This window comes from Cupressus sempervirens, chromosome 3, assembly GCF_028749045.1.
Source record: "Cupressus sempervirens isolate cs-2001-9-10 chromosome 3, ASM2874904v1, whole genome shotgun sequence".
Taxonomy (NCBI): domain Eukaryota; kingdom Viridiplantae; phylum Streptophyta; class Pinopsida; order Cupressales; family Cupressaceae; genus Cupressus; species Cupressus sempervirens.
In genome coordinates, this window is record NC_143120.1 from 716,814,417 (window position 1) to 716,828,774 (window position 14,358).

Genomic DNA, 14,358 nt, shown 5'->3' on the forward strand with positions numbered 1-14,358 from the left:
AAACATTTGAACCCTAGTATTCTTGATGAGCTCCCTTGTTTTCCCAATTCTAGACTAAAGTTCACATACATTCCCTATGGGAAGGGTGCAAGCATAATGGAGTATGTTTTCACTCAAAAATCTTCATTCCTTGTATATGATTTCCTTATATCCCAATGGCTCCCACTTAATCACCACACCACCTTAATGTTCACCATCGTAGCTAAGGTTCGCCAACATCAACCAATCATTCATACCAACCTCCCCATTACTAAAATATTATGTGAATATTATAATTTAATGGTAAATAATGTATTTTGAGATAAATTAGCTATGTTTCTAATTTAGTCTTTAGTGTTTAATTGTTTCTTTAAGAAACAACATCAATGTAATCATCTATATATGTGCATTATATTCTTTCAATAATATGAAGCAATTACCATTGTAACATTGTGTCAAACTAGCAGATGATTATTCTGAAAATTCTTATAATCGTAAAAATCCTCAAAACAAAAATTTAATTATCCTTAGTGTATGCCTTTGTTCGTTCTGTGAGAAATTTTGTGCTATTGTGGCTTCATATTCTTAAAAAGTCCACGTAGATGATTCGTTTCCATGTGTGTTATAGGGTCAATTTAAAAAAAAAAAAAACCATGCATTTAAAGGCATCATGAGTCTATTTGAAGGTGTTGTTTTGTTAAAAGGTTCGTTGCTCATGTTGTTCAAGTGTTTCTTTTCTCAAACCTGACAACCATGTTCATATTCAGCTCACGTCATTTGTTCCTAGAATTTTTGTGTTTGGGTGTGACCATCTTTTTTTTGGTTGATGGGATTGACTTCTGCACATAGAAACCTCTGTTATCTTGTTTTTTAAGTCATCGTCTAGTATTTCAGTGACAACCTAAGTTTCTTTGAGTCGATTTTGAAGAAAAATGTACTATTTTTTTATTTTATTTGTTTCATCTAGTTTCGATTGTTTTTGTACATTTTTCTAAACTCCACTCATCTGTAGCGTTGGGTTTTTATTCTTGTTCTCCTTGTATTCGAAATTTTGGATTTTTCTAGCACGACCTAGGGATTCTAGGTCTTTGTAATTATGGTTGAGACTTATTTTTCTTGCATTGGGAGTTGTACTAGTAGACAAATTTGTCTTGAAATATGTTTTGCAACCTAGCTCTGTTTTCTATGCATTGTGATCCATGCCTCAAGTTTTCATGCAATTAGAATTTAAGCCTCCTTTGTTTACCTCTTTTTTTTGCCTCGAAAAGAGTGAAAGATGGATTCTTTGACCAACATACAATTGGAGAAAAGTCATTTGTTTAATAGCTGCAACTACAACACCTGGAAAGCAACTTCCACGGTATTACAATTGGTTCATGTTGATGTGTGTGAACCAATAAGTACTCCTTCAATTACCAATGAATACTCCTTTAGTTACTAAGTTCACGTATATTCTATTAATTGGTGGTTTTAGTAGAAAAATGTGGATGAATTTTCTTAATCAAAAATCAAAGGGGTTTAGCATGTTTCAGAAGTTAAAGACTCTAGTAGAAAAAGAGTTCGATCATCAAATGATAACTCTTAGGTCAAATATTGGGAGGGAGAATTTTGTTCTACTAATTTCTCCACCTTCTGTGCAAATCATGGCATCAAGCATCAGCTTACAACCCCTTAGCAAAACGATTTGGTTAAGCAATAAAAGTTCACAATCACTAAGATTGTTCATTCTATGTTGAACATAGAAGTGTTCCAAAGTAATTTTGTGCAAAAAAAGTCTACCATGTTGTCTCTCTTCTACATAGGTCTCCCATACAAGCTATTAAGAAGAAGACTCAAGTGTAAGCCTGGTTTCGTAAGATGCCTAAAATCACTTACAACATATGTTTGGATTCCCAATATCAAGCAAACAAAACTAGATTCCAAGAGCCAAAAGCTCATGCCCAGACGATACAATCAAAATCACAAAGCATATTGATTAATTGATCGATGTAGACACTAACCGTCTCATATTCACCTAGGATGTTGCCTTTGACAAAGAACAAGGGCCTTTTTAACTATCTTCTCCTATTTTGAGTTTTGAGGATAAACCTTTGTAGATAAGGATTTGGGTGTTAGTCTTCCATTGGGTCAATCTGATGGGAGGATCTCATATGACTCAACTCTAAAATTGTGTTGTCTCCCAAGCATGATATTGCTCAACCCAACTTTCCTTGGGAAGATGTTGATCTACATCCTATTGAGCATGTTCGAACTATTCAAGAATCAGCTGCTGGTACTTTTACTCTCTAGCCTATTTCGTGAGCCAAGACCATAGGTGATCTCCATGATGACGAGCTCATCAAGGGTGGATTATCTAGAAACAAGAGTACACAACACAATATAGTTAATTTTGCACTTATGGCCAATTTTCACAGTGTCTAGGTGTCTCTATATTACTCAAAGGCTATAGGTATACATAAAGGAAACAAGCTACAGAATATGAACCCTATAGTTTTCTAAAAGATAACATTGGGGTCCTATTTGGTCTTCCACATGGGAAGAAGCACATTGGTTGCAAGTGGGTATATAAAGTTAAGTACAAGGCTAATAGATCCCTTGATAAGTACAAGGTTCAACAAGATGCTAGAGGGTTTTCATAGAAAAAAGGAATCGACTATGAGGAGATCCTTTCTCCTACAACAAAAATGAGAACAATATGGTTCATCCTTGCCATGTCACCTCAGTTTGGTTGGAAAGTCCATGAAATGGACATCAAGAGTGCAATCCTCAATGGTGAATTATAGGAAGAAGTCCATATGATGCAGCCTCTTGGATTTAAGGTTGCTGATAAAGAACACCAAGTATGCAAGCTGGTGAAAGCACTCTATGGCCTTAGCAGACTCCTGGGGCTTGCTACGTAAAGATTGATAACTACCTTGGTGATCAGGGTTTTTAGAGTACTTCTAATTCCAATTTGCATGTCAAAACTACTGGTGTCGATATTCTTCTACTTGTCAAATATGTTGATGCTTTGATTGTTACTGGTAGTTCAGCACTCTTGATCGAGCAGAGCAAACCAATATAATTAATTACATTTCCACAATCCATAAGTGCAAAACAGTTTTCTGGAGTTTGTGTTCATTTTTTTTATCATCAACGTTTTGGATCACACACAATGATCCATCGTCAGGATGAAGGAGAGTGCTACAGAGAAATGAGCTTTATTATCAACACTTTTATCTGTTTACATTTAAAACAAAGTTCCCTCCCATGAAGGGTATCAATTAAATTAATCAGATTTCCACAATCCTTTATAAGTGCAAAACATATTTTTGGAGTTTGATTGTGTGCATATTTTTTTATCACCAACGTTTCAGATCACACACAGTGATCCATTGTCAGGATGAAGGAGAGTTCTAGAGAGAAATAAGCTTGATTCTCAGCACTTCTAGTTGTTTAGATTCAGAACAAAATTCCTTCTCATAAAGGGTATCAATTAAATTAATCAAATTTCCACAATCCATTATAAGTGCAAAATAGTTTTCTAGAGTTTGATTGTATGCATATTTTTTTTATCATCAACATTTTGGATCGCACGCAGTGATCCATAATCAAGTGAAGGAGAGTGCTAAAGAGAAATGAGCTTGATTCTCAGCACTTCTAGCTATTTAGATTTAAAACAAAGTTCCCTCCCATGAAGGGTATCAATTAATTTTATCAGATTTCCACAATCCATTATAAGTGCAAAACAATTTTCTAGAGTTTGATTTTGTACATATATTTTTTATCATCAACGTTTTGGTTGACACACACTGATCCATCATCAAGATGAAGGAGAGTGATAGAGAGAAATGAGCTTGACTCTCAGCACTTCTAGCTGTTTAGATTTCAAACAAAGCTCCCTCCCATGAAGGGTATCAATTAAATTAATCAGATTTCCCCAATCCATTATAAGTGCAAAACAGTTTCTGGAGTTTGATTGTGTGCATATTTTTTCTATGACAATGTTTCAGATCACACACGTGATCCATCATCAGGATGGAGGATGCTAGAGAGAAATGAGCTTGATTCTCAGCACTTCTAGCTGTTTTAGATTCAAAACGAAGTTCCTTTCCAGGAAAGGTATCAATCCATTATAAGTACATAACAGTTCTCTGCAGTTTGATTGTGTGCAGATTTTTTTTATCATCAATGTTTCCGATCAGACACAGTGATCCATCATCAGGATGAAATAGGGTGCTAGAGAAAAATGAGCTTGATTCTCAGCACTTCTAGCTGTTTAGATTTAAAACAAAGTCCCCTCCCATGAAGGCTATAAATTAAATTAATTAGATTTCAACAATGCATTATAGGTGCAAAACAGTTTTCTGGAGTTCGATTGTGTGCAGAATTTTTTATCATCAGCATTTCGGATCACACACAATGATCCATCATCAGGATGAAGAAGAGGGCCAGAGACAAATGAGCTTGATTCTAAGCACTTCTAGCTGTTTAGATTTAAATCAAAGTTCCCTCCCATGAAGCATATCAATTAAATTAATCAGATTTCCACAATCCATTGTAAGTACAAAACAGTTTTCCTTTGGAATAGTTCCAAAACATTTGCTTTCCCAAAAATAAGTAGTATTAGCATTCCAAATATTCTAGTCAAGGGGATTGATATATACTTTTTGTCAATAATGTTATCTTCTATATTTTGTCAAGGGGCTAATCATTCAATAGCATACCAACATTGATGATGGCTATCTCCTGCGTAGGTTTGTTCTAGTCATGCTACTTTTTCTCAATGATGTTCTCTCTATTTTCTCAATGGCCTATAGTGAAATCTCGATGGTCTAGCTAGGATCTATGAGTTTCACCAACTTCTTTCACAATTTTCATCATATCTAAAATGCTCTTTTTCCAGATTCCAATTCTTCTTTAATGTGGAATGTTTGGAGATCTAACCAACATGCACTTGCTTGGGAATATCATTTATAACCAATCCTTTAACATGAAACCTACATCTTGTTCAGACATTTGCAAGGATTATCCCTCTCTCCTTACTTGCAGCATTAGTCTTTCTAAATCCAATTCGAAGATACCCTTTCAAAGACAATTTTTAGATACAATCTTCAAAACCTCCAATTTTTTAAGTGTCTAGCATTTTGGCCCTAATTTAGGGTCCACCGATTAGGCTCGTATTCAAAGGGTCCAAATTCACATCCTGCAACACATGATCCATTACAAACAAGCTATTCTTTAATGAATTATCCAAGCCCAATTTTCCATTCAACCTTTGCACCTTTAGATTATCTTCAAAATTACTGAGACCCATACTATGCTCTCTATTCTTCTAAGAGGAATTTGTTTCTTGACCCTACGTCATGCAACCTTGTTAGTTTTAATAGACTAGCTTGCTTCATATCAATCTGACTCTCTATTGATAGACTTGAGACGTTTCAAGCATTCCTTGAACACTCCTCGTGGACACCCTACCTCAAAATAGGCCATCGCTACTATTACCAAAGAGGATATCCAAAGACAATACATCCATGTAATTTGGAACTCTCTCCCTAAACCACTCAACCCAAAGCCTTTCTTTTACACAACATCTCCTAAAACTTGTGGATGATATCACTCATCATTCTCACTCTCCGATGCCATTTTCCCCAAAGGTTGAGGTCTTCCTTTAGCCAAATATGGGTTTTCCTTCACTAGCTACAAGTTGAGAGTGATTATCATATTAACTACCAAGACTGGATCTACCGTCTTTACTCCTTCCAAGAGGTATAGTGAGAAAAAAAAATCACTTTTAGATGCACAATTCATTATTAGATTTGAGGTCTATCTACTTTCTTCAAATATTTAGGCCAATTGTACATGGTCGTTTCATTTCAAGGGACAATCGCCATTCACGATAAGCCCAATAGCCCCTATGTTGATCACCTCTTTCTTCTAGCTCAAATAGACTAGTCGAGCCAATTGACCTTTAGATAGCACTACTTTGCACATGGAGATTAAGAGACCTATGACACAATGTCTTCCCAATATACCACTACTAATTAAATGGGCTTACAAGTTACAAATTACTTTAAAATGTCATGAATATACTACTTCCTAATCACCCTAGGCCAAAGGAACACATATTACATGTTTGTGCAACATTATAAGTCTTACGTTGGCCTGGATGTTATGAAAGCTTCAAAGGCAGTAGTTCAATTCCTTGTTGAACCACCATGCTTGCCCCCACAAGCATTTTGCACTCCCCCACGAGCATTATCAATTAGTGTACCAATCCCTTTGTGGCAACTAACAATGGCACTAGCAAGCCCTCCTTTCAAGGCCTCGATAGAGATATTTGATTAAAAAATTTGTCATATCCTTCCTTTTTTTATTATCTCTTACCGTTTGTAGATTGTTTCACCCCACATGGCTATTTGTATTAGTTTTTTAATCACTTGCATTGGTGTTGCACTACTATATTTTGTTTGAATTTCTTTGGTTCCTTTTATTTTCCTTTCCTAGGAAATTCTATTTCTAAAACTTTCAACTATAAACTAATGTATTTTTTCATCCCATTGACCTAATTTAGGTCATTTGTCGTCATAAATATGCTCATCTAGCAATAAAAAAATTTAAAACATCTAAGAAAAAACACAAGAAGAAACCATTTTTCTTGTATTATCACTAAAGGTAAAGAAATTAGATAGAGCCAAGGCACAAACTACTAGAATTCATAGTGAACCTTAAAGCTCGTAGGAATCACCTGCAACCAAACCATCTATCACATCTAGGGATGATGCAATTGTGTATTCCACAAGTATTCAAGAATCATGCCTAGTAGAAAACACTTCGTTGTAGTTTTTTCTACTGATTTAATACAATTTGAAGTTGAATCTTGCAAAGAAAAAAGCAACTTCTTTTTTAATTTACATATTTTTTAAGTTGTTGATATTTGCTGGCTTTTTGTGGATTCATATGTTTGGGCTTGCTGAATAATCTGCAAGTCAATGTCTGAAAATGTCTTCACCAATGCACGTACTCCAACAGCTGACTTGTAATTGTTTATAATAAAAGATGAAGGTCAAACATTTTTTTTCTCACACGTGTCAGCATGCGCAAGGGTGAACTTGAAAAACTGATGGTGAAGGTATAACTCTTCAAGGCAAAAACGTGACAGTATATTTGACAGATCTTTTAGACATATGCAAGGAAGGTACAAAATGCAAACTAAATTGAGGGGTTCAGATATGATTGATGGATTCAATATTTACAAAAGAAATTTTCCACTAATTCATTTGTCTTGAATGGAAATTCACACTAACTATGAATGAAGAGTTTGTAATATGGGAAAAAAAAAACAAGCCAATAAGTTTTACCGCAAATTTATTTGCTTTGTATGGATATTTATTATTTTCCCTTGCACTCTTATTCCAGTGTCAAGTGGGAAATAGACCAGAGTACGTTCGAAATGAAAAACTGAACCCGATTCTTATTAGGAAATGCAATGCGAAGTATATATTTAACAACAAAAAATGACTATTTGGATCATTATCAAAACAACTATTCAGTTTCTAATGCATCTAGATAAGGATTATTTATCATAGTCAATTATTATCTAGACCTAGGAGTATGTATAATAAAATTACAATAAAATTTTCCATTCCTATTCTGCATAATTATAAGTTTTCTCCACTAATGTGTTTTATACGAAAGTATGTTCATTGGTAAGTCCATATGTATTCTAAATATTTGGATAGGCTTCCTTTATATATGTTTTCTGACAATTATAGAATGCTCACTGTCCCAATGCTTAATTATGTGGCCATACATCAATAAAATTCTCAATGTCAAGTCAAGAACCATAATGTTAATTTAAACTCTACATCATAGAACCATTTTTCAACTAGCATCGGTGCTGCATATGACAGTAAAGCTATTGCTCCTTCCTCCAGAATATGTTCAAAAAGAAATATAATATCATGTGTGTTTAGAATCTTTAAGAAAATCTCAAAATAACAAAGTAAGCTATGAACATTACGAGAAAAGATCAATATTATCTGTGCTTATCAATGCTCCATTTATTGCCATCAAACTTTTTCCTGGAGGCACCATCCGCTGATTTGCAGTGATTTCATCTTTGATAGATTGACTAAGCTGGATGCCATAAAAAAACATTTATTTTCTTAAAACTCTCTTACAATATATTTCCTTTAAAAACCATCACAAAATATAAGATAATTCTCAAAAGTTAAAACATTTGGAACAAGATAGCATTCTTTCAAAAGGACTCCAACTACACTATATGGTGCACTGTCAAAGCACACCTTCATGCGTGACAAAGAAGAAACAAGATTTGGAAAGTTTTGGTTGATTTCTTGCATGGTATGTAATGGATCTGAAGCCTGAACGATTCTCTGTGCTGATTGATATCCTAGATCTGCAAAAATGAAAATACACATAAAAGTAGAGATATTATATCAATACCCTGAAGAAACATTATAGGTCAATTTTCAGCTACCAAAGATAATTGGAAGGGTGCAAAATTTTCCCATAATAGAAGAGGAGGGGGAAAATCAACAAATAAACAGTGATGACCCAACTATCAAATGATTCTAATGTACCTGATGCCTCAAAGATTATTCTGAATAAACAGTATTGTAATTTGTAATTCATATAAGATTGTTACCTTTCAGTTCCCATACTTCAAGGGTATCTGACACTGTAGATGAGAGTAGATAATCACGAAAGGCCATCACATCTGCTGCTGATTCAGGTTTGCGTTCCTGGAAAATGTCAAGTGACATCAATTATGCATGTAGGATTTGTAATTTAAGATCACATACAATAAAACTGTACAGTGACCATATCATATAAACCCACAGCATACACACCAAAAGCTTGGAAAATATAAATCCTCTAACTTCTTGGTTGAGTTCTTCTGTTCTTGGATCTTCCAAGATTACTCCTGTTTGACAACAATGTATATTAGCAATGATTTTTACCAGGATAATATTGTCAAAATATCACATAATCCTCCACAAAGCTAAAATTTTAATACATGTGCAACTTTATCTAACATTAATATCCAGATACTATGCTTGTGTAGTTTATAGACTAATAAATCATATCTAGACCTTTCTTCACTTCGCTATCATCAATTGCTTTGTATTCCATGTTTTTCAAAGCAAGTTCGACACCATAGCCACCTAGATTCAATGTGTTCCCTGTTCCTACAGCAGAGCAGTACTCAGCTTTTGATTCGCATCCAGAAGGCATCACAGGTCGAACAATATATTGCACTTCACCCTGCAGTGGAGACGACAGAAACACTAGAGGTCAAAAAAAGGCAGTTCAATAGAATTTTCTAAATCAGCTATAAATAGTGACGAATGTTGAAAACATGATGCAACTACTGCAATACAGTATTACTTAAGTTTATGTAAGTTTGAAAATTGTTTACTCATCAAAGATTACCAAACATGATTACAAATTGATTGCACGAATCAGCAATAGAAAGATAGAAAGAAAAACAGCAAACCAGAGGCCCCACTGAATGTATGGGGAGATCCCTTTCAGGAAAAAACTCCACACAAGAAAGAGGACAAGTATGTTATTAATTTCCAAAAGGATGTATGTCAACACACTAACTCTCTGTTCTCCGATGGCATCACAGCACCATATGAATGCCTCTAAAACAACATAACATCTAGCAACCAATGGTTCCAGTTTATAGAAGTCAAGGGATGAAGTACCTATATGGTCTCTCAAAACAAGAGACATAAAACCACCTGTAAAAAACCATGCACCCCCACTCATGGACAACCTATAAGCATAAAAATAATGATGAAAGTCCACAACATTACAAGCAAAGGTCTCTTTAATTTCCCAGAACATGATTCTTTGAATTTCCAAATACAACTCTTCATGTTTCATGCGTCAGTGCATGTATTTGTCAGCTGAAGGTGACCATAACGGTATTAACACCCAAAAATAAAGATCTCTATTGCAGCTACAATCTCCAACACTCCCTCTTAGCGAGAGAGAGAGATATTTAGCTAAACAATCACACAAGGCTGCAACCAAAATGTCAATTATAAAATCTAATACATAGATCCTACAAAATTCATGGAATCACTCGACATGAAAACCCTACAAGAAACACAACCAGCTTTCATCACCAACTCGCTCAATGTGATGCTGTCATGGAATCTCTCTATATGACAAACCTGCAAAATCACAATCACATTTCATCACGGACTCGCTCAACATGATGTTATCATGGAATCTCTCAACATGACAAGTTAGTAAGGTTTACAACCAGCATTTTATCATAGATTCTCTCAACATGATACAAGCATGGAATCTCTCAACATGACTTCCAACTCCCATCACGGAATCTCTCAACGTGATGACATCATGGACTCTCTCTACATGATCCTCAATATGAATCTCTCATAGGTCAAAGTGTTATCAAGTTGACCTTAGAACTTTAATTTATTTCACATAAATAAGAATCCATAATTAACAAGAAGGAAAATCACAATTGAGACTAATTTCCATCAAGAGTCTCAATATCCTACAATATCAATAGCTTATCACAAATAGGGAAACTCGTTCAATAACACATAATACAATGACTGAAATACCCTCTCAATAAAGGCTCCCTCTTAGCAAGGATGGCTTTGATCAACAAAAATGATAGTGATGTAACCTCCCTCTAAGGCTGAACATCTCCCTCTAAATCAAATATGAATCATCAATACAATATCCTCATTTCTTCTTGTTGTATCCTCTGCAACCAAAAGAGCTAAAGTAACTCATAAGGTCATCCTATTGGAGAGACCAAAACAAATTGCATACTAGTTCAATTAAATAATAATAATCATACAATACTTATCTCTGCAATTTCATGCAATACTTATCTCTGCAACCAACAATATATCTTTAGCCACATTTCCTCATGAATATGCACCACCTTTTTTCAATGCCCGTATGAACTTCTCATCTTCATAACAGAACCAGTAATTCCAACAAATGAACTGGCAAGAAATAATGTCAATTGACTGCATGACATGCCAGTTAATCACGTATGAAGCCAAAACATATTATTTATGGTCCTCCTCAAGGCACTCTGATCACAGTGACAGTGACAACATAAGCATGACGTGAATGAAGCCAAGTCACTCCATGATGGACAAAATGGAGCTCAATAATTTGTTTCTATAAGGCCTAATCTGTACAACAATTTCCAGCTTGTTGATGCTCACAGAAATTTCATCATCCCTTGTCATCATGAAGCTTTCCTATGCCATGGTAACTCTAGACGATTCATTTCCTCCTTCAAAAAAATTCCACTACATTCTTAAAACAATCCCATGCAGTTTGCGTGATGAAAAATAAAATCATCCAATTCTTGATCTGTTTACTCTCCTGTGAGCGTGCTGCAGACTCTCTTGTTCTTGAACATCCTCCTGCTGAGCTAGAGCAATGACATGTATCATGTATGTTTGGTAGTGTAATGGAAATCTGACTCAGTCATGACAATGAAGAAAAACAAGATTCCAAGTATCTCCTGCAGTCTATCTCCCAATGCTAAAACAAGACACACTCAACACTGAAGAGACCATAGTTTGATATTCAATGTCCTCAAGAGAACTCTTGAAGCCTATAAATGGATTGACGTTACCAGCAAGTCAAAGTATTAAATTGACATTAACGACAGAAATAATTCTGCTCAAAGGTATTTATAAAAAAATTAAAATAAATGTCTTCAAGTGATTTTTCTTTCCCATTTCAAATGTCAAAATATCACACACGACTCCTAGCTTGCACTACTTGACAAGAGGGATTTAACTAACTGACATTACGGAGGGAAAGTATGACCAAAGGTAACAAAGTTATGGTCCAATGGAGGCATCAGCAGCTATGCCAATGATGCCACAAGGAAGCAAACTGATGTCATGGCATCAATGCCAAGAAAAACAACACACTCGAAAAAAGAATCCATGGAAAGAGGAAGACACGCAATGCCAACAACAAGCAGAAGAGCCAGAACACTTCAGTAACACAACCAATAAAAACTTAGCACTCAACATTGATAACACCTCAACATGGTCGGTTACATATGAGCATCAATACACCTTCCACGAAAGCAAATTGTACTACTAAAGAAGATATTGCCACTCCAATCACAAATATCTTAGCCGATAGAAATATGAACGAATGGAAGCCCCAAATAAAAATAAAGCCAAATTATATTCAATCCATAGACTAAAAAATAAGACAAGTGAAATCAATTTAGCCCAGAAATCAATCATAAGCAACAATAATGAATAGCCAAAAATAGATAAAGGAGAGACACAAACCCTCAGAAAACCCTTCTAGAATGAAGGGAAAAACCCAATCACACAACAAAAGATCACTTTATTGATACTGAAACATTCAAGTGTATAATGCTTATTGTTTGATGTGATATATATATATATATATATATATATATAACACAAATAGAGAGACTCTTCACGTTACAACCGAAGGTCTCTTTAATTTCTCAAAACATGACTATTTGAATTTCCAAATACAACTCTTTCTGTTTCATGCCTCAACGCCTCTTGTATGACCCATGTCTTTATGTTTATTATTAAAATTTATCATAAAAGTCCTTTTCAGCAAAAAGTGACCATAACGTTATTAACACCCAAAGATAAATATCTCTATCATAGCTACAATCTCCAACATGTAGAATACAAATATTGCACCCACCAATGCCCAAAACTTCTTTAATCTCCAACAGCATTTCATTTACAAGGATTTGGGTTTTGTTGGTGAATAATTTTGTCACTATTATATTATCTTCAAAGTTGACACTATTTGCCCTATGAGCAGTGGCAATTGTACCAACAATTGGAGAGATTGTGTAATGTCCCCTCTTTCTGGGACATTATAATTATGTGTGGCCAGCTCACTTAACCTAGGTTTCGGGGGCGAAAAGGTTCTTTACAGGGTTCAGTTCGAGATTTAGCCTAGACATTTCCAGTTCTAGACCCATCAGAGCAGTTTTGGCAGGTTGTCCAAATGCTTACTATTTTTAGTAAGCAATCAAAGCTCAGTATTTTTGGTACCTCAGTGCTGGGTTGGAAGCATCTCACCGAGAGCTTTCCAACGAGCTATTGCACATGCTCATCAGAGTTCATTTGGTTAGTTATTTTAATGCCTGATGACTATATGGTTTATTGACTAAGTGACTATTAAAGTTCATTTAACTTCTCACTTTATTTTAAAAAGGTACTATGTTCACTTAAGTGACTAAAAGACAAAAAAGTTGCTTTATCCCACATTGCTTGAATGAGCGTGCATCTCATTGGGAAAAGTAATAAAAGTACAACAAGCTCCACATGAGAGGATATATGAAGATTATAATATTGAAGACAAATATTAATCTAGGAGCTGGAAACAGTTGCTAGTTATTTCTTGTAGGACACAAACCCTTAAAGAAACTTTTGGAGATTGAACACAAACCTAGCCTTCTGACAGGTTTTATCTACATTTGCCAATCTGACTGTTTTTACTATTTGTAAGATTGGATCATTTGGATATTTGCATGTTATTGTATTGCTGTTGTAAAATATAGTAATGCATTTGATGGTTATCTGAGTTAACTCTTGATTTGTATATGCATTTTATGAATATTGGAGGAAATAAACGAACTTTTCTGAGTTTTTTCTTGTATTCAAATCTGCTGGTTATAAATCTATTAAAGTTCTGAAAATTTTATCAAGTATTGGTTTTCTATTCGTTTTTGGGAATTGCACATTTATATCAAGGGTTATTGGGAAAATATCGCGAAAGGAATATTACAGTGGTATCAGAGCCAAGAATCCTACCATCCTTTGGAATCACGCAACATACAGAAGAATTTATGAAAAGAAAGTTCTTGAATTCTGGTTGCTTATTGTGACTGGTTTTAGACTGGAAGGACGAAACCCCTCTAAGTCTGGAAGTGTTCTAGGGAGTTCAACGATACCCCAGCTTCCTTCTTCAAGTATTCAGTGGTATTGGGCAGAAAAGTAGGCAAGTTATGAAGACACAGTTTTAGAAGAAAAATGAAGTCAGTGAGGTATGTGCAGTTGGTCTGTGCAAAAGATATAGTTGAATACTTTTAGTTAGTCGTAGGTGTCTAGATTTGCAATTATTAACAGCTGGTACCTCCTATCGAGTTGCAAAATTGGCTTAAGGAAAAACTACAATATCATTTCCTACGTGGTAAGTTATCTTTTTCAAGTGCTTCCTGCAACATGTGAAAGAGTGGGTTCTAGTTAGCGCTTGAAATCTAAAACTTGGGCTGCGGTTTATAATACAAACACAGGCATTTAACATGGGTGACATTTTCCAATATTTGACCTACTGATATTCGTG

At 35.0% G+C, this 14,358-nt stretch overlaps 1 protein-coding gene across 1 annotated transcript in view; it reads right to left on the reverse strand.

Moving 5' to 3' along the window:
- Positions 1-14,358, reverse strand: part of EBS1 (EMS-MUTAGENIZED BRI1 SUPPRESSOR 1) — a 189,500-nt gene that overhangs the window by 115,290 nt on the left and 59,852 nt on the right. The window contains exons 4-8 of the mRNA XM_089821668.1: positions 9,078-9,249; positions 8,835-8,908; positions 8,630-8,726; positions 8,268-8,380; positions 7,982-8,097 (exon numbers count right to left, since the gene is read on the reverse strand). Of these exons, the coding sequence (XP_089677794.1) occupies positions 7,982-8,097; positions 8,268-8,380; positions 8,630-8,726; positions 8,835-8,908; positions 9,078-9,249 (572 nt within the window). The remainder of the gene's footprint in view (positions 1-7,981; positions 8,098-8,267; positions 8,381-8,629; positions 8,727-8,834; positions 8,909-9,077; positions 9,250-14,358) is intronic.